The sequence below is a fragment of the Acinonyx jubatus genome, chromosome C1 (assembly GCF_027475565.1).
Source record: "Acinonyx jubatus isolate Ajub_Pintada_27869175 chromosome C1, VMU_Ajub_asm_v1.0, whole genome shotgun sequence".
Classification (NCBI taxonomy): domain Eukaryota; kingdom Metazoa; phylum Chordata; class Mammalia; order Carnivora; family Felidae; genus Acinonyx; species Acinonyx jubatus.
Window position 1 is genome coordinate 196597505 of NC_069381.1, and position 27972 is coordinate 196625476.

Here is a 27972-nt window from a genome sequence, read left to right on the forward strand (position 1 = left end):
CTGGGTCACGTGGCAGGTCAGGTGACCGCCCGGCGCGCCCCTCTTGCCTGATCGCGCGCGTTCTGGGCACTCGGCGCCCCTCCACACGTGGCGTCCCCGCAGCTGCCCTCGCTCGTCCGGGACCCCGCAGCCCGCAGCCATGGCACCCGGCCAGCTCGGTGAGCCCCTCGCGCGCCCTCGCGGAGCCACGCCCTCCGCGTCCCTTCCCCGCGGCGTCCTCAGCTCACAATGGCGGCGCCGGGCTGCGCGCCGTGACTGCAGGCTCGTGGTCCGTTCGCGGTAGCGCGGCTGGCAGGTGTCTGACCCGGGGGAGGCTCCGGGTTAGGCCCGGCCAGTGTGGGCCGCCGTGGTGGCCTTGAGTTTCGTGGCCGTCCTCCCAGCCGATCCCCCCACTCCCCAAGGCCTGGAAGGACTTCGTGTAATGTACTGCGAGTAGTGAGGGGAGATGTCTTCTGTTTCAGCCTTATTTAGTGTCTCTGACAAAACGGGCCTCGTGGAATTTGCCAGAAACCTAACTTCTGTTGGTTTGAATTTGATCGCTTCTGGAGGGACTGCAAAAGCTCTCAGGGATGCAGGTCTGGCAGTCAGGTAAGGCACAGCTTAGTTTTTAAGGTAAGTCCAATCCGAGGAACGGAGTGTGATCCCGTTGACCAGAAAGGAATGCACTCCTGGCACAGAGACTGAAAGAAGTCATTTACTCCTTCCAGCAGTGTTGGGAGGTTGGCACACTACTTACACACTTTGCAGAAGAGGAAAGTGAGGCTCAGATTTAGTAACTTGTGCTCAAGTTTACAGAGCACCGTGAGGAGTTAAGGGTTGAAGCCCCAGGAGACCCCATTTCAGAGCCCTCTTTCTTAGCCCCTTCCTATAGAAAATTAATTTAGGCGGGCCATTTGTTATTAAAAAAAAACCCAGATTACCTGATTCACGCGATTCACGTGATATGTTTGGACTGGCTCTGTAGTGAAACTGTTGACATTGTTAAGATTCAAGTCTTCCTGTGTTCCCTTACCACCTCTTAATGATATGAAGGCGCGCATCTTTCATTCATTCCCTTCTTCACAAGCTGTTCCTTACCTGGCTAAGTGATGGGAAGAAGGAATGAGTAAAATATAAATCAGCTGCCATTCCTGACCCCAAGGAGCTGGCGTTCTGGTGGGAGAGTGAGGAGATAACTGCTGAGGGGTAGAAAATGAATAAGGCTGTAGGACAGCTCTAATAAATGGCAGTGGCTTTTTTTTCCTTTATTTATTTTGAGAGAGACAGAGACTGCAAGTGGGGAAGGGGCAGAGAGAGAGGGAAAGGGAGAGTTCCAAGCAGGCTCCACAGTGCCAGCACAGAGCCCAACGTGGGGCTCCAACTTGTGAAACCGTGAGATCATGACCCAAGCCCAAACCAAGAGTCAGATGCTCAACTGACTGAGCCACTCAGGCGCCCCTGGATTACTGCCTTTTTCATTGTGTAATCCTGCCTTCTGTAGCCAGCTTTCCTAAATTTGACAAGTTCAGATGGCGAGAATGCTTTATTTTCTTTATTAAATAAATGCTTTCTATTTTCCAAAGTCTTTTTGCATCATCTCTCTCATGTTCTCATAAGAACCCTGTAAGAATCGTGAAAGACAGGCCAGCCTTTTCTGAAGAGCAGCAGGGTGAGAATCCAGTATCTCAGCTGTTCTTTCTTTTGGAGCATGATGGATGCTGTTGTAGTTGGACCTTTCAAATTAAGCAAGCTCCTCTTCTATAGCCTATTTTTCTCCACCAAACTTTGTATCATGGGACCATTTCAGACATAATCAAAAGTAGAAAAAGGTAACGAGTCTTCATGTTGCATATCCATTCTTCAGTTTAAATACTTGGCAGCTGTGGAGTCTTGTTTGATCTCTGCCTCTACTCCTCGCTTACCTCCATTATAACTATGTATTTCTTACAAATTGAGAATGTAAATGTATTTCTCTCCCATTAGAGCGTGAGACTGTTCACACTTCATATTATACACACACACACACACACACACACACACACACACACACTGTCATGTAATCCTAACAACTTTTCAGTGTAGGTAGTATTATCCCCATTTAATACATAAGGAAACTGAGGCACAAAGAAGTTAGGTAACTTGCCCGAGTTCGTAACCGTTAACATAGCTAGTAAAAGGCAGAGCCAAGATTTTATCCCAGGAAGTTAACCTGGAGGTTGAGGTAAACTGATGAGATTTTAATTGGTGACTCTACAGCAGTGGGCATACCGAGACTCTTTGAAGACTGCAGATGCTGCATATAAATTCTGGAATACAAAAGAGCAACAAGCTTTTTAATGACCCCACATGGTTTTTCATTCTAAGGATAGATCTGCCTTCTCTGTTCTTAGCAATCATCCTCAGTTGGAGAAACTGGATTTTATTTCCTGAATGCCAGGAAAGGGAATTTTGAATTGGACAACATGTCACCAGTTTTTAGTGTATGTTGGAACTGTGTGAGTCATTAGTCAAACACCAGTCATCTGCAGATGGCCCGTCATGGGAGACTGTACCCAGGAAATTCTGTATCCTATTGGAATTTGCTGCTTTAGTTTTTTTTAATGTTTATTTTTGAAAGGGGCGGGGAGGGGCAGAGAGAGGGAGACAGGATCTGAAGCAGACTGTGCACCTGCAGCAGTGAGAATGATGTGGGGCTCGAACTCACAAACCCACAAGATCATGACCTAAGCTGAAGTCTGATGCTCAACCAACTGAACCATGCAGGTGCCCAGGAATTTGCTGCTTTAAAATATTTATTGTTTTTTTATTATAAAGGCAGTGTATGTTGGTTGTAGAAAATTTGAAAAATGTAGAAAATTATAATGAAGGTAATAAATAGTTTATAATCCTGTTTAACAGTTGATATGCTTCCAGTGTTTTTATAAACATCTGTTTAATTTCACAGCTCGTACAGAAGATAGTTTTGCTTCTTGATTTTGTTCACCTAACATATTGTCAGCATTCTTCATGTCATTAAAATTTGCTTGTAAATCAGGCTGGGGAATAGGGGAGTTCATGTCAGTTTGGTGATAATGAATCGATATTTAAACATTGTTTTGCATTTGGCCCTTTGTCAAAGTTTGAGATTGTTTTTTCCAGCTTTTTTTTCTGTGTGAAATTTTTAACATTTTACATAGATCTATTAATTCTTTGTTTAATGCTTTGAATGCACGCCTTACGTATTTAATTTTAGTAGTTCTGTGATTTTTTTAAATGCTCAAACCTTTGGGGGTACCTGGGTGGCTCAGTCAGTTCAGTGTCTGATTCTTGATTTCGGTTCAAGTCACGATCTCACAGTTCATGGGATCGACCCCCGCGTCAGGCTCTGAACCTGTTTGGGATTCTCTCTTTCCCTCTCTCTCTGCCCACCTCGCTTGCATGTGCACGCTCTCTCAAAAGAAATAAATAAACTTTTTTTTTTTTTTAATAATCAGACCTTGATTCATTGGGAATTTATTTTTATGTGGAGTAAAATCGGATTATTCCAATTACGAATATCACTTTACTAAAACACAGTGTTTTATTTTCCCACTCATTTGATATGTCATCTTTATGCTTGTTTATTCCTAAAACTGAATTCTTGTTTTTACTTTAGTCTGATTCTGAGATATTTAGGGGATTGTTAGTGCTTTTTTGTATATACTGCTAAATTAGTCTTCAATTGAACGCATGGCTTACAATTCAGTTTCTGAATTCTGAAAATTAAGGCCCTGAAAACCCCCCCCAAATGAGAACTGTGTACATAATGTTGAAAGATGCTTTGGAATAGCATAAAATGGAAAAATGACAGTTCAGCAGAAACAGCAATATTCTGTTCATCTATTTTCAGAGATGTCTCTGAGCTGACGGGATTTCCTGAAATGTTAGGGGGGCGTGTGAAAACCTTGCATCCTGCAGTCCATGCTGGTAAGTGGTTGGTACCTTCAATTCAAAACAATCAGTGGTCTTCAGGAATATTTTGGTTGACTACTTTATAGAATAAATGAGGAAAAAGGCAGGTCATAAGCCCCCCAAAAATTACCTGTGAGTCTGTATTGGCTTTGTCACATTTGCTGCTAAAGTTCATACTACGTTAGACCCTGTTTAGAATCTACAATGCTTTATTATGTGATGGATTCACATCATTTTCCTCTGCTTGCTTTTAGTCCTGATAACTAAAAGTGTTATTTCCTTCTGTAGTTAATGAAAATGTTTCAGTTTCTTGTGTGAAAAGACTTATTACACTCCACACTTAGGATAAAGTATCACAGTGTAACTGACTATCAAAATAATTCTTTTTCAAAGTGCTTTAGTTTTGTTTATTCATCTGAGACCAAGAGTTACGTATTAACCAAAAACGGTAAGAGATAGGTATATAGCTAATTACAGTTATAGTAAAATTTGGCAGAATAAAATCCTTAGGCTAAGGAGGATCACCAGACAAGCCACTTACTTTTGGGAGCACATAGATTAATGGAACTGGCAATGATTATGTGAAAATTCCTTTTACACTTTGTTGCTTAAGAAAAGGGGGAATAATCGGTGTGCCTGGCTGACTCACTTGGTATAGCATGCAGCTCTTGATCTCAGGGTTGTGAGTTCAAGCCCCGTGTTGGGTATAGAGATGACTTAAAAATGAGAAATCTTAAGAAAATGGAAAATGAGGAACTTATAACAAAGCTTTTTAAATATGCCCACTAATCTTTTACTATTTTGTTTTCTTTATTAGGCAGTATTAGAGGGTTTAACTTGATTGATGGGACTATATTGGAAAAAAGTACCTTATTATAATGTGTTTTTTTTTTAACTTAATACTTTAACTTTGTTAAATTAGGAATTTTGGCTCGTAATATCCCAGAAGATCATGCTGACATGGCTAGACTTGATTTCAATCTTATCAGGTAAAAATTCTGGAGTTGAAATTTTAATACGTTGAGAATCAAAGACTGTAAGCATGACAAACATGGTGCCCCCCTTTTAAGACTAAGGTTAACAATAGGTTTAGTTTTCTGTTCACTCACTGTAAACGTTTATTGAATACCTTCTATGTGACATTGTACATACGTGAGCATTTTTAGTTCTGCCAAGTTTATATTACCAAAATTCACGTTTAAACTAAAACAAAGAGAAAACAACAAAAAGAACTTTTTTTAAAAATAAATTATGACCTACATTTTGATACATATTAACTGTACTTATTTGCATAAAAATATGCACTGTTTCTTTTCAATGTATATAACAACTTTACTCAGATATAATTTCTATACCATATAATTTCCCAATTTAAAACACAACTTAGGGGCGCCTGGGTGGCTCTGTCGGTTGGGCGTCTGATCTCACAATTTGAGTTCGAGCCCCGTATCGGGCTATGTGCTGACAGCTCAGAGCCTGGAGCCTGCTTCAGATTCTTTGTCTCCCTCTCTCTCTGTCCCTCCCCTGCTCACACTGTCTCTCTCAAAAATAAAATGTTAAAAAAATTTAAAAAAAAATAAAATATACAATTTAGTGTTATTTAGTAGATTCAGAGTTGTACAGCCATCACCACAGTTAAAATTAGAACATATTCATCATCCCCCTCACCCCCAAACACCCATACCCATTAGCATTCATTCTTCATTTCCCCCCAAATTTCTAACCCTGTGTAACCATAAATCTGTTTTCTCTGTCTGAATTTATCTGTACAGGTATATCATACCCATAGAACCAGATAATGTGGGGTCCTTGGATTTCTTAGCATGTTTTCAAGGTTCATCCATGTTCTAGTATGTCTTAATACCTCATTTTTTTTATTACTAAAAAATAACCTATTGTATAGATATATCCTATTTTATTTATTGTTTTATCAGTTGATGGGCATTTGGATTCTTTTCACATTTTGTATATTAGGAATGAGGCAGTCATGAGCATTCACGTACAAGTTTTTGTATGGACATGTGTTTTTACTTCTTTTGGTTATATACCCAGGAGTGGAATTCCTTGGTCATCTGGTAACTGTGTTTAACCTTTCTAGAAGCTGCCATACTGTTTTTCAAGGTGCTGATCATTTTACATTCCCGGTAGTAGTATAGGATGTTTCTGCACATCCCCACCAACATCTGTTAGCTAGCCTTTTGATTCTAGTGGTTCTGGTGGGTATAATGAGGCATCTCATTGTGATTATTACTGGCCTTTCTTAGTGATGTTGAACATCTTTTCATTTGCTTATTAGCCATTTTGTATAGCCTGTTGCAATCCTTTGCCCATTTTTTAATTGTTTTTAATAACTTTATTATTAAGCTGTAAGAGTTCATTTTATCCTATTAGGTGGATTGTTTTTTCCTTTCTGTAATGGTGTCCTTTGACTATCACAAAAGCTTTAAATTTTGATGTCCACTTTACTTTTTCTTTTGTTGTCTGTGCTTTTGGTGTTATATTTAAAAAGCGGTGGCATAATCCAAGATAATAAAGATGTAAGAGTTTTCAGTTTTAGCTCTTATGCTTAGGTCTTTGATTTTTTTTAAGTTATTTTTTACATATGGGTGTGAGTTAGAGGTCCAACTTCATTCTTCTGTATGTGGCTGTCCAATTGTCCCAGCATCGTTTGTTGAAAAGACTTCTTTCAGACCCCATTGAATGGTCTTGGACACTTGGCCCGTATCTCTGTCATTAAGCCAGCCCCACATCATTAGTTTTATCTTTGTGGCAAGTTTTGAAATTGAGAAGTGTGAGTCCTCCAACTTTGTTGGTCTTTTTCAAGATCATTTTGGACATTCAGGGTTTCTTGCATTTCCACACGAACTTTGGGGTCAGCTTGCCCATTTCTGCAAAAATCAGAGTTGGAGTTTCATAAGGATTGTATTGCATCGGTATATCAATTTGGGAGATGTTGCCATCTGAATATTGAGGCATAAACTGGGGTGGCTTTTCATTTGTTTAGATTCTTTAATTTTTTCAACAATGTTTTGTACTCTTTAGCACACACGTCTTATGCCTTTGTTAAATTTATTCTTAAATAGTTTTTGTTTTTGTTTTTGATTGTACTCTTAGTAAAATTGTTTTCTTAGTTTCACTTTCGAGTTATTCATTGCTGATGTGTGTAGTTCAGTTAATTGTATATCCTACAGCCTTGCTGAATTCAGAGATAATAGTTTTTGTGTGTATGTGTGTGAAATACCTTGATTTTCTATGTACAAGATAGTGTCATCTGCTAATAGAGATACCTTTACCTCTTCCTTTCCAATCTTGATGCTTTTTATTTAATTTTCTTTGTTAATTGACCTGGCTAGAACCTCTAATACGATTTTGAATAGTGGTGGTGAGAGTGGACATCCTTGTGTTGTTCTTGATCTTAGGAGAAAGGATTCAGACTTTTGCCTTTAAATATGATAGCTATGGGTTTTAGGGTTTTTCTTAACTACCTTTTATCATGTTAAACAAGTTCTTTTCTATTTGTTGAGTGTTTTTATCATGAGTGAATGTTCAGAATACTTTTTGTGCATCTGTTGAGGTAGGTGGGTTTTTGTCCTTTGTCTTATTGACATGGGCTATTACATTAACTGGTTTTTAGATAGCAAACCAACCTTACGTTCCTGGGGTAAACCATACTTGCTGCCATGTGTGCTTCTTTCTATATTTTGTTGGATTCAGTTTACTAGGTTTTTGTTGAGGAATTTTTTGTTTTTTTCAGTTTTTACCAGTTTTTACCAGTTGTGCTTATTTCCCTGGGTGTGAACCTGCCCACAGAGCCCCTCATGCTGCAGGCCCAGGCACAGAACTCTACTCCACTGGTTAATTTTAGATTAGTTTTGTATCTTAAATTATTCTTTTGGCCTTACTGTTGCTGTCGTTGTATATAATCTCTCTGAAGACAAAACAAATACTTCACCCTTAGAGTGGTCTATCGTTTTTCATCATTATACCTAACCCGTTGGAAATACAGTCTAAAATTGAATGTCGAAGGTAATAGTGATTGTATTCCAAAATGAGGATGTTATCTACAGCCTTGTATTTTGCATTTCTGTTAAAATTTAACCAAATTTTTTAATGACTGGATCATATCATAGGAGCTAAGTGTACCTGGACAGCAACATTGCAAAATGATTTAGGGGAAATATGTTTTGAGAGTACCTGCTGACCAAAGCCACTTATATTTACCTATGTTCTGCAACAGTGGGAGCTCCTGATGTCTCAACATACTTTTTAGAATTCTAAAATGCCAGGCTTATATTTTACATCTTTAGACTCTTTGGTCTTGTTAAAGCTACTGACTGACTTACATGTAAACCCCATAAAGTTTGTGTTTCTAATGGCAGCTAAATCCTTTTTTTTGGCTTAGGGTTGTCGTCTGTAATCTGTATCCCTTTGTGAAGACAGTGGCTTCTCCAGATGTAACTGTTGAACAGGCTGTTGAGCAGATTGATATTGGTAAGTTAGAAAAAACATATTTGAAGACTGACAGGGGAGGATTATTATATCTTATTTATTTATTTATTTTTGGACTATTTACATTTATTTATTTTTACTTTTTGCTTTTTTTATTTATTATTTTTTAGAGAGGGAGAGGCGGGTCCGGGGGTCGGGGGGCGGAAAGAGAATCTTAAACATGCTCCATGCTTGTGGAGCCCAACGTGGGGCTCGATCGCGTGTCTCTGGGATCATGACCTGAGCCAAAATCAAGAATCGGATGCTCAACTGACTGAGCCACCCAGGTGCTCACTGGCTGTTTACATTTTAAAAGATATTTTGTTTTGGGGCGCCTGGGTGGCGCAGTCAGTTAAGCGTCTGACATCAGCCAGGTCACGATCTCGCGGTCCGTGAGTTCGAGCCCCGCGTCAGGCTCTGGGCTGATGGCTCAGAGCCTGGAGCCGGTTTCCGATTCTGTGTCTCCCTCTTTCTCTGCCCCTCCCCCGTTCATGCTCTGTCTCTCTCTGTCCCAAAAATAAATAAAAAACGTTGAAAAAAAAATTAAAAAAAAAAAAGGTATTTTGTTTTGATGTTCACTGAAAATCAAAAAATTGAGAGAGCAGAAGATAGTTACTGCTCCCAGATTGTGTTCTGGGATGACCATAATTCATCTATATTTTCTAAGCTCTTTCTTTATATAGAAATACCTCTGGGGTACATTTTTCTTATTTTTTTAAGGCAAAAATTAAGGTAGAAATACGTATACAGTGACTTTATTTAAAGGAGGTTAAAGTCATGGAAATACAAATTGTCTTGTTCTTCCAAGGTGGAGTAACCCTCCTGAGAGCAGCGGCCAAAAACCACACTCGAGTAACAGTAGTATGTGAACCTGAGGACTATGTGGCCATTTGCACAGAGATGCAGAACTCCGACAGTAAAGACACCTCCTTGGAGACTAGACGCCAGTTAGCCTTGAAGGTGGGGATGCACTTTTATCGAGCAAAGTGTTTGCCAAACCAAATGGTGTTCAGTTTTTAAAGACCATGTCACTCATCAGGCCTCTGCTTGGAGCTGAAATCCTTTTCCTATAAGTGAAGAGAACCAAACATTTCAGAGGTATAATGTCAAAAAGTTGAAAGACACTTGGAAAGAGAATGATTTGTTGTGTTCTTTAGTGATAGTGGGTGTCTTTCTTGCACAGACGTGTGTGGGAAGGAGTGTGGTTTGCTCTGTGCTACCTGAAACCCTCTCGCCCCAACTTTGGTAAATGCTGCTGATATTTCACAAAACTTACCCTTTTTGTAGGCTTTCACTCATACAGCACAATATGATGAAGCGATTTCAGATTACTTCAGGAAACAGTATAGTAAAGGAATATCTCAGATGCCCTTGAGGTATGGAATGAATCCTCACCAAACTCCTGCCCAGTTATATACGCTGAAGCCCAAGCTTCCCATCACAGGTAAAGGCTGTGTGTTAGGTGGCATAGTTTGCTGTGTGTGGGTGTGTGTGTCTTTCTCTGTATTATATCTGATGTGGTTCACGTTGAAAAGGTAAATGAAATTACATCATGCCTTTCAAAGCCACTGGAAGTCTGAGGTGCTCGGTGTTCTCATGAACAAAATCTGTTGAGACAGTCATGGGTTCTGGAGAGAGGTCAGGTTGGAGATGGAGTTTGAAATGTCCTTGGCATATAGATGATTTAGAAGATGTGGGACAGGATGGATGGATTTCCTAGAAGAGTCGAGATGTGGAGGGACCAGCTGAGGAACACAAGGCTAGAAGACCGGCAGGGCTCCAGCTGGTTTGGAGTGCTGCTAAGTACAGGAAAGTGACTGTTAGATCCCGGAAAAATTTCATGAAGCAATTACCCTGGAATGATGGTTCTGGAAGCCCAGTTGAAGTTAGCCGAGATAGGAATGTGAGGTTAGGAGATAACAATAATAAAGATAGTTCTTTGAACAGGAAAATCAGTTAGGACTTCCATGGGTTTGTAGAATTAAAAGAGGCTTTTCACTTTTTTGTCCTGTTTTACTCTTGAGGTGGGCATTAGAACACGTGCTACTGTCTGGTCAGGGACGGGGCGGGGCGGGTTGCATGCGTGCCGAGGGCAGGGGAGAGAGTTGTGTGTGTGAAGGCCTTGGGTAGGAGTGCTGGCCTCGGGTGACCACAAGGACAGCTCTCTTCATACACTGGGAAGGCAGGGCGAGAGCACGCTTCTTGGTACATGGGGTGGCAGGAAGATGCGGGTACTCCTGTCTGCGCCTCCTTTCCCTTGTTACCAGCAGAGACAGAGGAGCAGGGAGCAGGGTGGGAGATTTGAGGAGAATTTCAAATACTCCTTTCTTTCCCCTTCCCATTCACTGGATCCAGTCCTATTTTTACCCTACTTCAGATACATTGGGAATCTCTTCTAACACTGTGCCAGCCCCCTCAGTCACCCCAAAAGTCTCCAGACTGCAACAATCTAATTCTCTCTGCTTTGTCTTTTCTACTCATGGCAGAATAATCTTAACCATGTAAATCAGGTGATGTTACACCCAATTTGAGACCATGCATTGGCTTTCCTTCCCACTTGAATGCCTGTGCAGGTAACAAACCCTGTTATCTGACTGCTCCTCCGTGGCAACCCTCCCCTACCCCATGCTCCTCAGCGCCTTGTTTCCATTTGGTCCACAGGCACAGTGTCTGCGGCCTTTGCTCTGGTCTTCGAGGTCTTTTTTGCCATTCAGATAATCACCTTAAAGTCACCTCCTCAAAGTTTTCTCTGATCACCCAGACTGAAGTAGCTGCCCATCACACTTTTCTCACAACACTACTTGGTTGCATATACAGTAAAACCTTGGTTTGCGAGCATAATTCATTCTGGAAACATGTTTGTAATCCAAAGCACTTGTATATCAAAGTGAATTTCCCCATGAGAAATAATAGAAACTGAGACGATTTCTTCCCCAACTGGAAAATACTCATATAAAAATGATTACAATAATGTAATATGATACAAAATAATAAAGAAAATACAAAATACGAAGAAAAATAAATTAACCTGTACTTACTTTGAAAACCTTCATTGCTCATGTGAAGGAGACGAGAGAGGAGGGTTATTGTGTAGGATGACTTTGACTATCACTAAGGGAATCACTGCCGTCTATTGGCTCAGTGGCATCTTCTTTTTATGCAACTTGAACAAGGCACCTATGTAATGACACTTGGTTTTGCCTCCTTTTGAGGATTTCATGGAAAGTTGACATTGCATTGTCCTTAAGCAGATTCATCGCTCACACTGCTGCGGCTTTATTTGGGTGGTGGTTTTCTACAAAATTTTGCACTGTTTCCCACATTTTACATATCTCCCTAATCTCATTGCAAGTGAGGGATTCCTCTGCCTTTTTCTTCTCCTCTGCAGACGAGACACAGACTTAGACTTATAAAGTCTTGCAATTTTGGCCACTCACATAACCTCATTGGTACTTTTCGATGATTTTCTTCTTTCACTGTAATCATCTTCTTACCGCCTTTCTTTTCAACCTTTTTCTGTGTAGGGGCCATTGCATGTGCTCACACCAATGTTGACTACGGTACAGTATTAATAAACTCTTGTCATACGCTGTATTGAATGTAACTGGCAATAAGGCAGCAGAGGAAAGGGTCTGAATGAAGGAATGAAGCAAAGCATTCCTAAGCTGACTGTTGTGTGGAAAAGCAAAGGACTGTCCAGAGGTGCTTTGACGTGACAAAAAATACACTGGTGCCAGTTGTGGGCACCTTCCGATGTTCTGAAAAATCCCTGATTTCTGCTAAATACCGCGAGCTGAGATGGAGCATCCGAGGATGGGAGACAATCACCCCACAGTCCTGCAGTGAGAGAGAGAGAGAAGAGAAGAACCATTATCTTGGTTGTGATCCTGTGACATTTGGAGTTACATACTACTCATTGCAAGACATTGCTCATTTATCAAATTAAAATATTAGAAATTTGCTAATTTTGCAAGTTTGCTCATCTTGTGGGATACTTAGAACAAGTTACTTACAATCCAAGGTTTTACTGTATTTATGTTTTAATTGTCTCCTCCTATTTAATCATCTTCTCCCGAGAACAGAAACCTCAGCTTTTTTCATAGCTTTTTGTTTATCTCTGCATCCTCAGTACTTAGAATATTGCTTGGCATGTTTCCTAAGTATTTATTGAATGAATACCTGGAAATTTGACATTTTGTATGAATTTTTACGTTTAGATTTCTTAGAAGAAATTCTCCTGTTTTATTCTCAGGTATTTCCTCCTTATAATGTTTCCCATTTAGATTCTGAGGCAAGAGATACCTCCATGTACTTTCAGTTCCCGTATTTTTCATTTTCAAAAGCTATTTTGTTCGTGCCGGTCAAGGGAACTCTTTTTTAGGAACTTTTTTTTTTTTTTGGTAGATTTTATCTTTTAAAGTAGTTAATAGATTCACAGAAAAATTTCTCAGAAAGTACAGAGAGTTAGTTCCCAGACATTCCCTCCCTCTGCATCTCCTCTCCCCAGTTTCCTCCTTTTACATCTTGTATTAGTATGGTATGTTTGTTAAAATTGAGGAACTAGTATTGATTCATTATTATTAACTAATGTCCACTTTACATTAGGGCTCACTCTTTGTGTTGTGTATTCTGTGGGTTTTGACATATATAATGTCATATCCGCCTTGACAATATCATGCACAATAGTTTCACCAACTAAAAATTTCGTCCATTCTACCTCCCTGACTCCTGCTGCCATTCATATTTTTACCATGTCCATAGTTTTGCTGTTTCCATAATGTCATAAGGTTGGAATCATACAGTATGTAGCCTTAACGCTAGCTTGTTTCATTTAGCGGTATGCGTTTAAGTTCCTCTGTGTCTTTTGGTGGCTTGAGAGCTCATTTCTTACTGTTTAACAATATCCCATGGTATAAGGATGTATCATAGTTTATCCATTCACCCCTTGAAGGACATCAAAAATGGAAAGACAATTTTTAACAGTTACAAAAAGTTGCTAAAAACTTTCAAGTCCAGGTTTTTGTGTGGACATGTTTTCAACTCATATGTATAAGTTTGTAATATTTTCTCTTATCGTTTTCTACTCATTGCCTATTTTGTTTCTTCTTTGGCTCTCCCATAATCTCTATGAAGGCAGTGATTGGGGGATGAGACATTGGGGGGGGCTAGCTTATTCACTGATAATATTATCCCCATTACCTACAACAGTGCCCAACATTGTTGTAGGCACTCAGTAAATATTTGTCAGAGTTTTATTTTTAGAAGTATGTATTATCCAAGATAATACAAAGGAAATGCAGTTATAAATTGGCTTTTAACTAATGGCTCCCATTTTTTTGTATGTGCTGAATTTATAATTTATATAAATATATATAAATATTTATCTTGCTATTGTCAAGAAAATAGGCAATGAGAAACTCTGAAATTGTCATCTTTTTAACTGCATTTTAGGCAGGGCCTACTGAGGCTGGTATAAAAGAGGAAAAATCCAATGCATTTTTCCCCCATCCACAGCTCTTGCATTAGTTTGTAATGTTTTTGTATTGACAAAGTTTACGGATTAGATTTTGTACTACCTCTAGAATTACCATGACTGTTCTTAGTTCTGTACTAAAGTGGATCCCTGACGATCACTGGTCTTGTTCTCCTATTCCTGAAATCACTGTTGGTTTATTTCTAGATTGGCTAGATTTGGTTTCTTCAGTAGCATATAGCATATGGCATATGTGAGTGTGTATTGTATGTTCTTTTTGGGCAGGGGGCCGGTGAGGCAGGCTAAGGCTCTAGTGTTTTGGTTTCTGTTTTCATCAGGTTCTTTTATGTTTGTGTATATGTCTTTGCCTCTTAATTATACTTCTCTGAAAACATACTCGTGCAGCCTTGACATAGGTTATGTTTTCAGCACTGTATATCTGACTTGATTGATCCTGCTTGGTAACATGTTGTGTATGTTTCCATATGTAGTTCTAAATGGAGCCCCTGGATTTATAAACTTGTGTGATGCTTTGAATGCCTGGCAGCTGGTGAAGGAACTCAGAGAAGCTTTAGACCTTCCTGCTGCTGCCTCTTTCAAACATGTCAGCCCAGCAGGTAAAGCACTGCTTTCTGAATGCTCTGGAACTGTTCAAAATTCACTTTTTAATTTTAGAAAGAATTGACATGTTCTAATGTGCAGTCTCAAACCACTTTTTTCAAGTCTGTTAACAATATTGATATGGTAGCATGACAAAATTTGGTAGTAAATTAACACATAGATGTTATTTATGTGTATGTAATTTTGTAACATTACTGTGAGATAAGGATCAGGAAAATGCTTTTTTATAGTGGAAACATAAAAAATAAAGTAAAATGGTTTAATGCAATATGGCTAAATATTTTTCCACAAGGTTGAAATAGAACTGATACAAAGAAGTTCTAGGGGCACCTTTTCTGTAACTTTTTATAGCCACTGTATAAGATACATTTTTACTTCTATGGCTAAGTCAAATCTAACACATAATTCTTTGAAGCTTATTTGATACTAAGGTGATGTAAACAGGAAAGAAATAAATGGTATGGGTATCAAGCCAGGTGGAGGGAGTCAGTAATGAAGCAAACTAACTTCGTAGATGTGTGGTGCTGGCAGACCCAGTGGTTGTTTTCAAAAGGCAGAGAGAAGAGATTCCCCCCTCCTCCCCCTCCTCTGCAACTGTATTTTTGTTGTTTAATTATCTGGCCAGATTTTTGTGTAATTTGGCATGGACACTAGAAATTATGCTGCATAGACCAGATGTTAAGAAGAGTTGCTTTGGGGCGCCTGGGTGTCTCAGCCTGTTAAGCGTCCGCCCCTTGATCTCAGCTTAGGTCTTGATCTCACGGTTGTGAGTCAAGCCCCGCAATGGGTTCTGCGCTAAGCACGAAGCCTACTTTAAAAAAAAAAAAAAATATATATATATATATATATATACGTATATGTATATATGTATATATATTATCTTGATTTAGGAGATGATAAGTAGTAACGTGTGGGGGTTTATTTTATGGTTTTCCATACCAGGTGCTGCTGTTGGAATTCCACTAAGTGAAGATGAGGCCAGAGTCTGCATGGTCTATGATCTGTATGAAACACTTACACCCATATCAACTGCGTATGCAAGAGCAAGAGGTTGGAACAGTAAAAGGGTTTTTGTTTCTTTGTTTGAAAAAGAGAAAAGAATGTTTTATCCTAAGTAGAATAAAGTAGTAATATCTTTTCTTTCAGTAAAAGATTCCAAGTTGTCTTTTTTTTTTTTTTTATTAATACTTAGGAATGACTCTATGAGTGCCTTAGAATAAATTTGTTTATAAAAGTGTGTGCTCCTATTTTAATGTAATAAATGGAAACATAATTAGAATTTGGTGCATCTGATTTCACATTAGGCTGTTGAGTACATTGTTTAATATATGACTAAAACTATATGGTTGTTTTAACTACACTATATTTGGTTAGAGTTATTTTTTATGTATTTCAGAAGTATCTAATTCATGAGGTTAATAACTTGTGAATATTACTGTAACATTTATGGAAGATCATTGAGAAACTTCACAGCACTGTTCACCTTCTACAACAGGGTTGCAGACTGTGGCTCATGGGCGAAATAAACCCAGCCTGCCACCTACTTTTGTCAATACAGTTTGATTGAAGCAGGGCCAAGACCCTTCATTGATGGGACTGATTTCTACAATGGCACCGCTGAGTAGGTGTGACAGAGGCAGTGTGCCTGCAAAGCTTAAAAAGTATTTGCTATCAGGCCTTCCACAGAAAAAGTTTGCCAAATGCTGCCTTAGAAGTTAAAATTAAAGAATACTTTGTTATGATCATTTCAGTTAAGTGGCTTATTAATCTGTTATTTAGATCTTATATAAATAATAGAGTTAAATTTAGAGAAATGGATTTTATATGATCACATTGGGGTTTTTTAAACATCTTTTTCTATGCAGAGACCATTTGTAACACTTCATTTTAATTTTTATAGGGGCTGATAGGATGTCTTCATTTGGTGACTTTATCGCATTATCTGATATTTGTGATGTCCCTACTGCCAAAATTATCTCCAGAGAGGTTAGTGGACTTTCCTGTATCTTGATCCAGGCATAACTGAGTAAAGCTCTATTTGGTCATAGTTTTCATTGAAACTATAACTTCTCATATTTATTTACACCATTTCTAAATTAAGTTTATCATTTAGAATGTTCATATTTTATGTAGAACGTGAATCCTTGACTGAATTGTAATTTTGAGATTTAGTGAGTGTTTCAAATGAATATTTTGCTATTATGATAAAGTTTTAATTTATATATTTAGGTTTTTTTACATTCTCTAGTAGTCATTATCTTAATGCCAAAGTTAATGTTTCTAAAGAGCAGAGGATGATGTAATAATGAGCCTTACCGTAAACCTTTGTAGATCTGTAATGAAAGATGTTGTATAGGGGAAGATTATAAACTGCTCTGAAAAACTAACCCCCATTAGTTGAATATCAAACAAGCCTTCTGGAAAGGTGGGTTTTGGGGCAAGGAGACAGGCTGAAAGAAAAAGACGATAGCTTGCAGGGAAAACGAATAGGTAGAAATGAAGGCTACATGAGGTTGACAACATTTAGTTGCTTTGGGGATTCTCCCCATGACCATTACCATCCCTCTACCATCCCCATCCACAGTGGAGCTGACCTGCTGTGTTTTATGTTCTAGCAATAAGGCTTTGTAGTATGACTTCGCTATCTTTCAAAGATGTTAAATATGGTCCCTTTGTCTTGCTGTTGAGGTACTTGCCTTGCCTAAGGTTATTAGCAAAGATGTAATCTGATCCCCATGCCCTGCTCTTGTGCAACTTGCTTTGCCGAAGGTCATTTTGCTAGTACTGGCGGAGAGGGCACTGGAGAGGGCACTAGAGCGGGCTCTTTCTAGTGCAAAACACTTCATGAACAGGATAGTGAGAAATCGTTCTTCTTCTTAAGGTACATGTATTACTGTGAATCATTTGTTTGTTCTTAGTTAAAACTGAAACAGCCCGAAACCCTGAAAGGAGAGCAAGTGAGATAAGGTCAGCTGTAGAACTCTGTGTTCTAATATAGGCTTATCTTCTCCAGGTATAGGTACTAGCATTATCTGCTGGAGAGAGAAACCAGAAAATGCTGCTGCATTAAGACAGATAATTGTGTTTAGATTGCTTAGGAAATGTTCCCTAATTTTTGAAAATAGAAATTAATGTTTAAAGGTCGCCTGGGTGGCTCAGTCGGTTAAGGGTACAACTCTGGATTTTGGCTCAACCCAGCATCAAGCCCTGTGTTAGGCTCCGGGCTGAGCATGGAGCCTGCTTGGGATTTCTTTCTCCCTCTCTGTCTCTCTCTCTCCCCCCCTCCCCCCGCCCCACCTCTCCCTCTCCCTCTCTCAAAATAAAAACTTTAAAAAAATTAATGTTTAATATATTTATAGGTATCTGATGGTATCATCGCCCCAGGATATGAAGATGAAGCTTTGAAAATACTTTCTAAAAAGAAAAACGGGAGCTACTGTGTTCTTCAGGTTAGTTTAATTCATGTTTGAAATAGTAATTTGTTTTCTTCTCTTATGTTTCTTTTCCCCCATATTTAATCTTTTCTTTATGATGACAACCTTTGAATTTACCCTTTACTGAAGTTTCTTTAATTCTTAATCCTACAGGGTTTTTTTTCTTACTATTAATTTTTTGGTTTAAGATGAGGGTAGCTTCCTTAGTCTTAGTTTTAAATTCTAATTAAAAAAAAAAGTTATTCAAAAGGTGTTAAATTTAAATATCATTTGATGAAAGGCCTCCCCATCCTTCCTTTTTGCCACTCTGTTACCTCTTTAAAAGTAATATTTTAGGGGCGCCTGGGTGGCGCAGTCGGTTAAGCGTCCGACTTCAGCCAGGTCACGATCTCGCGGTCCGTGAGTTCGAGCCCCGCGTCGGGCTCTGGGCTGATGGCTCAGAGCCTGGAGCCTGTTTCCGATTCTGTGTCTCCCTCTCTCTGCCCTTCCCCCGTTCATGCTCTGTCTCTCTCTGTCCCAAAAATAAATAAACGTTGAAAAAAAAAAAATTTTAAAAGGTAATATTTTAAATTTCTTGCTTGTCTTTTCTGAAATAGTTGGTACTTTTTAGGAAATATTTGCATTTCTTTTTCTTTTTGTTGTTGTTTTTTCCTCCTGACACAAATGCATACAGTCTGACCATCTTCGAAGTTTGCCCAGTATGGGTGTAGCTTATGTAGCCAGTCACCCAGTCATTAGCCACCACACATGCTCTGCAGTGAATTAGGACCAGGTCACAGTCTGTGATAGGTCCTGCTCCTCTTTGAGGTTGTCCCATCAAATTTTATGTCTTAATGGGATTTCCTAATAGCTTTGCCAGCATTGTGTTCTTTAACTTTTTCTTCTTATCAATAGGAGATAAAAATGGCATCTCATTGCAGCTTTAATTTCCCATTATGTGTGTGGTGAACATCTTTTCATATTTAAAGTATTTTTTATTCCTTTTTATAAATTATCAGACTATATTCTTTGCCTATTTTTCTAATTGATGAGATTTTTCCTTACTGATTTTTACACACTCTTAGGTATTAGGGAAACTAGCCCATAGTCTAAGATCAATATTGATGCCTAGCCATTCTATTATACCCATAGTGAAAGGATCTTACACATGCTTAAATTAGCAAAAACGAATATAAGCTTGCTTATAATGATTTTTTTGTAAAGTTAAATGAAAAATGTTAAAGGTTGTAGATGTGTTGGTTTTGACTCTAAATTTGTATTTTAGATGGACCCATCTTACAGTCCAGATGAAAACGAAGTTCGAACTCTCTTTGGTCTTCGTTTAAGTCAGAAGAGAAATAATGGTGTCATTGACAAGTCATTGTTTAGCAATGTTGTGACCAAGAATAAAGATGTAAGTTTGAAAATATCTGAACTGTATGCTAGTTACTCAGTGAGTATTTTTAATATTCATAAGCTTATGCATTTTTAAAGACTCATATTTAAAAATGGTTGATGTGCAAATGTCTAGCTCATTTTTAAGTTATCAAGTAAGTTTGAGAGCTTAAAAAAAGAATAAATTATGATATTAGAAGCTAATGTGTGTATGTACATAGAGATATTTATTTTCATTTCTACGTAAATGGCATTGTATCTTTTATGATTCTGTTCCATAACTTGCCTTTTTACCATGCACTAAGCTGCAAATATGCTTTCTATATCAGTAAGTGTAGATCCACATCTTCATCTAAAAGGCCACATGGCGATCCATGTATAGATGTACTAGGATAGATACTTAGATTGTTTCCATTTTCAGTGCTGTGATCAGTGTGTTCACGTAGTCAAGTTTTTGTTCTTGTGCTGTTTGTCATCTGTTAGGAAGGACACATTCCTAGGATGATAGTGGTGATTTTTTTCTAGTATTTATATATACCCTATCATTTAATAGGCATAGCACTCTATGTGGGGGTTGGGGAAGGGTGACTACCCGATCATTTCTATTGTAAACATCACAAAATTGTGACGTCAGGTACAGTTAAGAAATTTGTCCAAGGTTGCATAATATGGAAATGGATGAGCTGGTATTTCTTTTCTGAAATCTCTTAATTGGACCTTCAATTTTGAAGGATATTTTTGCTGGTTCTAATAGCTCTACTTGCCCCCCCCTCCCCCCGCCCCGCCCAAGTACTTAAGATGTGTAACTATACTGTTTTGTGGTCTTACCTGCTGGTATGTCTGGTATTTTTGATTGAATGATTGGGCATTGAATGTGAGAAAACTATAGAGCTATTTTGAAGGTCTGGATGGTGTTTTTTTCTTCCCTCCAGAAAAAGCTGACTTCTCCTTTTGGCGGGCAGATCAGATGGAGTCCGACCATCTTTATCCTGGCAGGAATTAAGCTGACTTGAATTTGGGCTTAAATCTTTGTGGGGACCAGTGTGTTTATGGTTCACCCCTGCTCTGCTGAAAGCATCAAGGGTCTGCTAGTATCACTTTTCCCTGGTGTACTAAACTCCATTTTTGCCACTTATTCCTGTAACACTGCCAAAATTTGGGCTCAGTTCCTTTACCTTTTAGCTTACTGCCTTTCAACTTAGAAAATGCTTGAAGCAAAAAGCATAGACGGCTACACTCGTTTCTTCCTACTCCCTTTATCTCTGGGATCTTTGCTTCTCAGTACTTGCTGTTTTACTACCTCACTGTTGAGCCTGTTTGTTCCTAGAAAAGGTTTAGTCTCGTAACAAGTCATTCATGGTAACAGAAATAGAAATGAGGAGGTGCAGTTGTTCCCAGGTCTGACTCCTGAGGCTTTAGGTAGAGTTGCTGAAAGTAAACCTCCAAGCCTTTATTGGAATAATTTGATCTGTTAATAAGTATATGGTGATTGAGACACGATTTTTGTTGTTTTATTCTTCCATTTTTATTTTTAAAAATCAGCGGTGCCCTGAAGTAAAGGAACATGGTAGGCATTTCATACAGAAATAGCTTTCAGTCCTTTGCAATCTACTCCTTTGGTCAAGGCTATTAAGTACTGGGATTTCCAGATGGAAGCATGGTTTTGTACCATTGTGACTGTAGGCAGCTCACATTATAAGATAGTAATATGAGGCTCTTTTTCTTCTTACTTTATTAACCTGACTGGTTAATGTGTCTTTTTAAAATATTGAAACAGTATTGACCTAGATTCCATAGTACCTCTGTTGACAACCCTGCCTGCCTATTGAGACTCTTAACTTTTGTAAGTTTTCCTTATAGGTTTGTAGGTATTGGACAGATGAATAATTTAACGGTATTTGATAGATTTTGTACCTCTGACTGTACTAACTCAGATGTTTTTTTACAAGGAATGAAGTATGGTTTTAATGCCTCTTTTATCTAAATTCTTCTCTACTTATTTCGTATGTATTTTTAATTAGAAATTTGGAAAGTGAAGCATAAGAGTGATGGTTTTATCTTTCTTTGTATTGCCCTCTCCTTTGAAAGCAGTGTTTTGTTAACTTTTCAGCCTCAAAACCCTTGGAGGTGTATAACAGTGGGAGAAGCATAAGGATTGATTGCGCATTAAGAATTAGTGAACATGGTTGAATTATTTCCTCTTCCATTTTTCTTAAATAATGCTTTAATTTGTTTTAACTATTTGTGCCATGTATATATGACTGGATTCCTTCACTCCCATCCCCATACCATCTCCCCCTTGAGATGTCTTGTCTCATATTTCTTGATCCTGTCTCAGAATACCAGGGTTATGTTTCAGGGCAGACCTGTAGGAAAGCTGGTTTATGTTATTAATCTTTCTTAGAATCAAAGGAATAAAATGTATAGTTGGCGACTCAAACAGATACAGACAGGAAAGGATATACTACGTTAATACTATCTTAGAATAAGAAATTCTTAAGAAATTCTTTTAATTGAGCTTTTAATTTTGAAATAAAAATGAGAATTATAGATTACAGGCACTGTTAAGAATTCCCATGTAACCTTTGCTCCATTTCCCCTGATGGTAATATAATGCCTTGTAATACTGCAGTACAATATCACAACCATGGTAATGATATTGATACAGTTAAGGCACAGGAAGAATGCTTCCACGACCACAAGGATCCCTTATGTTGCTCTCTTACAATCACACTCCCTTCCTTCCTGCCTCCACCCCCTTCTTAACCTTGGATAACATCTAATCTGTTCCCCCTTTTATAATTTTCATTCATTGCACATTCATGAGTGAGTTTTTCTGTGAACATAAGTTCTCATTCCTCTGTTATAAAAGGCCCAGGAGTATCATCAGTGGCTGCTGGGTAGTATCATAGTTGCATATTTAGTTTTTTTAATTGCCAAACTGTTTTCCAAAGAGCCTGTGTGATTTTGTGTTTTACACCAGCAACATGTGAGTGACCCAGTTCTCTGCATCCTCACTAGCTTTTAGTGTTGTCGCCCTTTTTAGTTAGGTGTGTAGCAGTATCTTGTGATTTTAATTAGCATTTTCTAATGGCTAATGATGGGTGTTTTTTCATATTTATTTTGCCTTCTGTGTATCCTTTTTAGTGAAATGTTTCTTCGTGTCTTTTGCTCATCTTCTAATTAGATTGTTTTTGTCACGGAGTTTTGAGAGGTCTTTACTTACTTAAATAGTAGTCCTTTTTTGGTTATGTGGTTTGCAAATATTTTCTCCCAGTCTATACTTTGTGTTGTTTTTTTTTAACTTTTTTTTTTTTTTTAACGTTTATTCATTTCTGAGAGAGATAGCATGAGTGGGGAAGGGGCAGAGGGAGAGGGAGAGGGAGACACAGAATCCGAAGTAGGTTCCAGGCTCTGAGCTGTCAGCACAGAGCCTGATGTGGGGCCTGAGCCTATGAACCATGAGATCATGACTTGAGCCAAAGTTCGATGCCCAACCGACTGAGCCACCCAGGCGCCCCTGTACTTTGTCTTTTTATCCTCTTAATACAGTTCGCAGAACAGAAGTTTTAATTTTGAAGTCTGATTTTAATTTTGATGAAGTCTGATTTTTCCCTTAGCTAATTGATCAGTTAGCTGCTGCTTATAGTCTTTGTCCACATAGATAATCCTCCTTTTCAGTTTGTATTTGCTCTTTACATTAAACATAGTGACATGGGCGCCTGGGTGGCTCAGTCAGTTGAGCATCGACTTTGGCTTGGGTCATGATCTCACTGTCCGTGGGTTTGAGCCCCGCATCGGACTCTGTGCTGACAGCTCGGAGCCTGGAGCCTGTTTTAGATTCTGTGTCTTCCTCTCTCTCTGCGCCCCCCTCCCCACTCATGCTCTGTCTGTCTCTCTCTCTGTCAAAAATAAACATTAAAAAAAATTTTAAACATAGTGACATTTCTGGCTATAGCAATTGCTTTATTCTGTTAGGACTGGTAGTTCACAAGTATTTTTGAATAGTTTCTACTTAGAATATTCTAGACAAAGCAGAAAATGATCGTAATTTGATTTTTCCTCAACAGCCGTGGCTCTGTGTAGACATCACAGTTGTTTGTGATATCTGTGAAAATTATTCTCCATGTTCTTTCTCAACATAAACTTTATCATGTTTCCATATATGTTCCTTGGCACTGTGGTAGACAAAGTATTATTTGTCGGTTTAGGAATGGATATGGTACTTCACAGCATGATATGTAAACACACTTAACCGGGAGTTGCTGCAAAATGGCATTAGTTTGAGTCCGTGATGCATTAGGCACTGCTGAGTTCCACAACAAGTATGTTGAATGTTGATCTTTTTCAGTAAAACACAGTAGTGTTTTCTATGAACAGTTAATTCCATTCTATCATTTGAAAGGTACAACTACATCATAGGTCTATAAGAAAATGACTTGTAAGATGCTTAACGTTTTCCATTGGAGCTACAAATTCCACCATAGTTTACCGCCCTGTGTCTTTTCAGTTGCCAGAGTCTGCGCTCAGAGACCTCATTGTAGCCACCATTGCTGTGAAGTACACGCAGTCTAACTCCGTGTGCTATGCCAAGAATGGTCAGGTAACCACACTCTCAAACCCACTTTGGGCAGACTGTTGTTTTTCAAAATGATACTCGTCCCTCAGGTGATAGACTGCTTGGAAAGGAAAATTGGCCAGGTTTTTCTTTTCTGGGTTTGTTGGTATCTACTCAGTAATGTGGTAGACCATTAGAGTTAGTGATGATCACAAAGTATCTTCAGAATGACATTAAAATTGGTCGTATTACTTCTTGCCCAGACTGAGTTGGCACATTTGGGTTAGTTGGGACTGTAATAGCCGCTATAAAACTAGTTTATTCACTCCCCTCCTCCTGATGGCTGTGATATTTCCAGTGAAGAGAGAGTCAAGAATAGTACTGCTACCTATTACTCCGTATTTTTGTAGCTTGTTGGATATTTTTGCGTTATTTCTAAGGTTATTTTACCAAGAATCTGTGGACTGCAAGTTAATGTGATCTTTTAAAATCAGGTTTACTGAGACATAATTTATATACAATAAAATTTACTCTTTTTAAGTGTCGAATTTTGAGCAGTTTGCCCACATTATGTAGTTCGATGAATGACACTACCACGAGCAAGGTGTTGAATGTTTCTTATAGACGTCAAGCGAGATATTTCACTTTTTCCTAGTGGGCTGAGCCGTAGAATGCAGCACTGAGCCAGCTCCTCCTGGGGGTCTCTTCTAACTCTGGACTGAACTGGTTCTGCTTTCGCCATAGCTTCCGCGGCGTTGGGAGCCCTTCTCACAGTGTCTTGAGCTCTTCTTGGCACCTGTTAAATTATTTGTCCCATAAGTGGGGGAGGGAAAGTGGATATTCATTAGCATGTGACCTGGAAGACTTTGAAATTCAGAATTTTAGTGATTGTCAACTGTTAAAAGACTGCTTGTTTCTGTTAACAAAAACTTGGGGGATTGTGGTTACTGGTGTTCTTGGAGTCAGGTTCTAATAAGTTCCAGTAAGACTGTGCCTCACTACTGATGTCCAGGAGTTCTAGAAACTTACAGAGTATTAATAGCCATACTTCAAATATCACCAAAGAGGAAAAATGTGTTAATAGTAGTTACTGACATCTACTCCCACCCTTAATGACTTAAGAATTATTTGTATTTTGGCCTACTGTTTTTTTCACAGAATTGATAGATTTTAGGAAATGTGCACAAAAGACCTGTTTAAAAAAAATATCGAAAGAGAGATTCATCTTAATGTTCATGTTCTTCAGGTTATTGGCATTGGAGCAGGACAGCAGTCTCGAATACACTGCACACGCCTTGCAGGGGATAAGGCGAACTACTGGTGGCTTAGACATCATCCACAAGTGCTTTCAATGAAGTTTAAAACTGGAGTGAAGAGAGCAGAAATCTCCAATGCCATTGATCAGTATGTTACTGGAACCATTGGCGAGGTAAAAGTCACTGGGTTTGTGAGTGGAGTATACTGGTATGCTCACTCTTTTCTGTAACAGGTATTTTTCTTAAAATTTTACATTGTCTAAAATTGTAATTCTAAACTTTTTACCAATTCTCCATTGTCTGCTGCCTTTAATTTTTTTGTTCATAGTTAATCCCTTTCTGATACCACAGACCTTCCTTGTCTTTTAAAATTATAACCATTGGTTTAGTTTTATAACTTTGTACTTTCCCTGTTGGTTTTGAACTTTTGATGGCAGGGACTATTTTTCACCTATCCTGAGGCTTCTTTCACAGTGCCAACCAAGCATGATGCTTCTGCATGATAGGTGTGTATTCAACATGAAATACAAATTATCTGATAGCGGGTAACCAGTGTCTTCTCCCCCTATACTTTCTTTTCTTTTTTTCTTTTTTTTAACGTTTGTTTTTGAGAGAGAGAGAGAAAGAGTGTGAGTGCATGGGGGAGGGGCAGAGAGAGAGGGAGACACAGAATCGGAAGCAGGCTCCAGGCTCTGAGCTGTCAGCACAGAGGCTGAAGTGGGGCTTAAACTCATAAACCGTGAGATAATGACCCAGGCCGAGGTCAGACACTTAACGGACTGAGCCACCCAGGTGCCCCTTTCCCCTGCACTTGCTACCAGAGTCATTAACAACTCAATTTTTGTTACATTTCATATTTAATGTCTTCTATTTTGAAGAAAGCATACGGGTGCATTAAAATGACAACTGTTGGTGTATGTGGGTAGCTCAGTCGGGCAGACCGTGATCTCACCGTTCATGAGTTCGAGCACCACATTGGGCTTGCCACTGTCAGACTGCCAGTGCAGAGCCCACTTTGGATCTTATGTCCCCTTCCCTTTGCACATCCCCCGCTTGCACTGTGTCAAAAATAAATAAACGTTAAAAATAAGTAAATAAGTAAAATTGCAGCTATCAAGTAGCCTGCTAAAAATCTAGAATTTAAACCTGTATCTGGACATAGCAAATGTCGATAAATCCTATGTGGAAAGCAAAAGAGAAGTCTGGTAATCGGATACTCGATAGTCTCCTGAGGAGGTGAGTTAACCACATTACGTTGTCCACAAGTTCAGGGACAGGAATCCATGACATCATAAGTGTCACATAAGTGTGCCTTAAAATCATAAAGTACTTAAAACATAAGCCTTTCTTTTTTTACCCTAATATTGGTATTATCCTGTTTAATATTACTAGTGAAATCTTGCTCGTAGTTCTGGAAGGATCTTTGTATGTATGTGAACAAGAGTTAAAGTATGTTGTTTTAGCCAACAAATCATCCAAAATGGAAGCACCTTTTTAAAAATGTGAATACCGGGGCGCCTGGATGGCTCAGTCGGTTGAGCGTCCGACTTCGGCTCAGGTCATGATCTCCTGGTCCGTGAATTCGAGCCCCGCGTCGGGCTCTGGGCTGACAGCTCAGAGCCTGGAGCCTGTTTCGGATTCTGTGTCTCCCTCTCTCTCTGCCCCTCCCCTGTTCATGCTCTGTCTCTCTCTGTCTCAAAAATAAATAAACGTTAAAAAAATTAAAAAAAAAAAAATGTGAATACCGTGAATCATACCTTGATTTCATCTGTATGACTGACTGTAGACTTGAGGCTGTGTAAATATAGTTCTAGAACATCCATCATCATCTGTTTGCTTGTTTTGATACAGGGATATAAAATAGTAGATTTAATTTAGGCAGAGATTAAGAAACAAAATATATTTAGAATAAACTGATTTTGAAACTAAATGGTATGATCTTTATTTGGTACACTTAGAATTACTTTTCTTAATGAAATGTTAAAAGCATCAAAAAAAATTCTGGAGATGTAAATTGGAATGAGCCATTATTTATAATTAAATCCTGGGACAAATGCCCAAGTGCTTTCTGGCATTCTGATTTGCATCAGATAGTATTAAAGATTGTATCCAAAATCTTTCTTTCCCCTCTCCACCCCCTTCTCATAGGATGAAGATTTGGTAAAGTGGAAGGCATTGTTTGAGGAAGTCCCTGAACTGCTAACTGAAGCAGAGAAGAAAGAATGGGTTGACAAACTTAATGAAGTTTCTATCAGCTCTGATGCCTTCTTTCCTTTCAGAGATAACGTAGACAGAGCTAAAAGGGTAAGTGTGGAAATGATGTGCATTTGCACAGAATTGATTATGATGTAAAACCACTTCAGAAACCCTGCTTTTGGTGTTTAAGTTCTGTGAGTTTTATAGCCAAGTTATGGCAGTGTGATCAGTAATATTTAAGTATTTTACTTTTCCATTTGATGTTCTTTTGCTCTTTTGGCTGAGCGAATCAGTCTGTATTATGAACCCTTGTTAGCTTATGCTTTGTAGAGGAGGATTTTGGTTCTTGCGTGTCTTCACCTGAACTTGTGTCTTGAAAGTCAATGTCTCTTCTCCCCGCAGAGCGGCGTGGCATACATTGCTGCTCCTTCTGGTTCTGCTGCCGACAGAGTTGTGATAGAGGCTTGTGATGAACTGGGAATAATTCTCGCTCATACGAATCTTCGGCTCTTTCATCACTGATTTCGTTGCGCAGTATTTTATGGTTTGCACATGTGTAGGTGAAAAATTGCATGTGACCTTTTGACAGATGCCTTTTTTAAAAAATAAAACATTAAGTCTTAGTTATCTTGGATCCACAGCTTTTGGTTGTATTTAATTTCT

The 27972-nt window shown here is 38.8% G+C and overlaps 1 protein-coding gene across 1 annotated transcript; it reads left to right on the forward strand.

The window, feature by feature from the left end:
- On the forward strand, positions 1-27943 carry ATIC (5-aminoimidazole-4-carboxamide ribonucleotide formyltransferase/IMP cyclohydrolase). Its single transcript, XM_027051477.2, has 16 exons — positions 1-158; positions 462-588; positions 3848-3924; positions 4832-4898; positions 8312-8400; positions 9206-9357; positions 9685-9841; positions 14362-14487; positions 15434-15541; positions 16392-16477; positions 17851-17940; positions 19190-19318; positions 23810-23902; positions 25104-25286; positions 27262-27417; positions 27712-27943. Exons 1-16 carry the CDS (start codon positions 140-142, stop codon positions 27829-27831), a joined length of 1779 nt encoding a protein of 592 aa, XP_026907278.1. The 5' UTR covers positions 1-139; the 3' UTR covers positions 27832-27943.
- Positions 27944-27972: the final 29 nt, after the last annotated feature.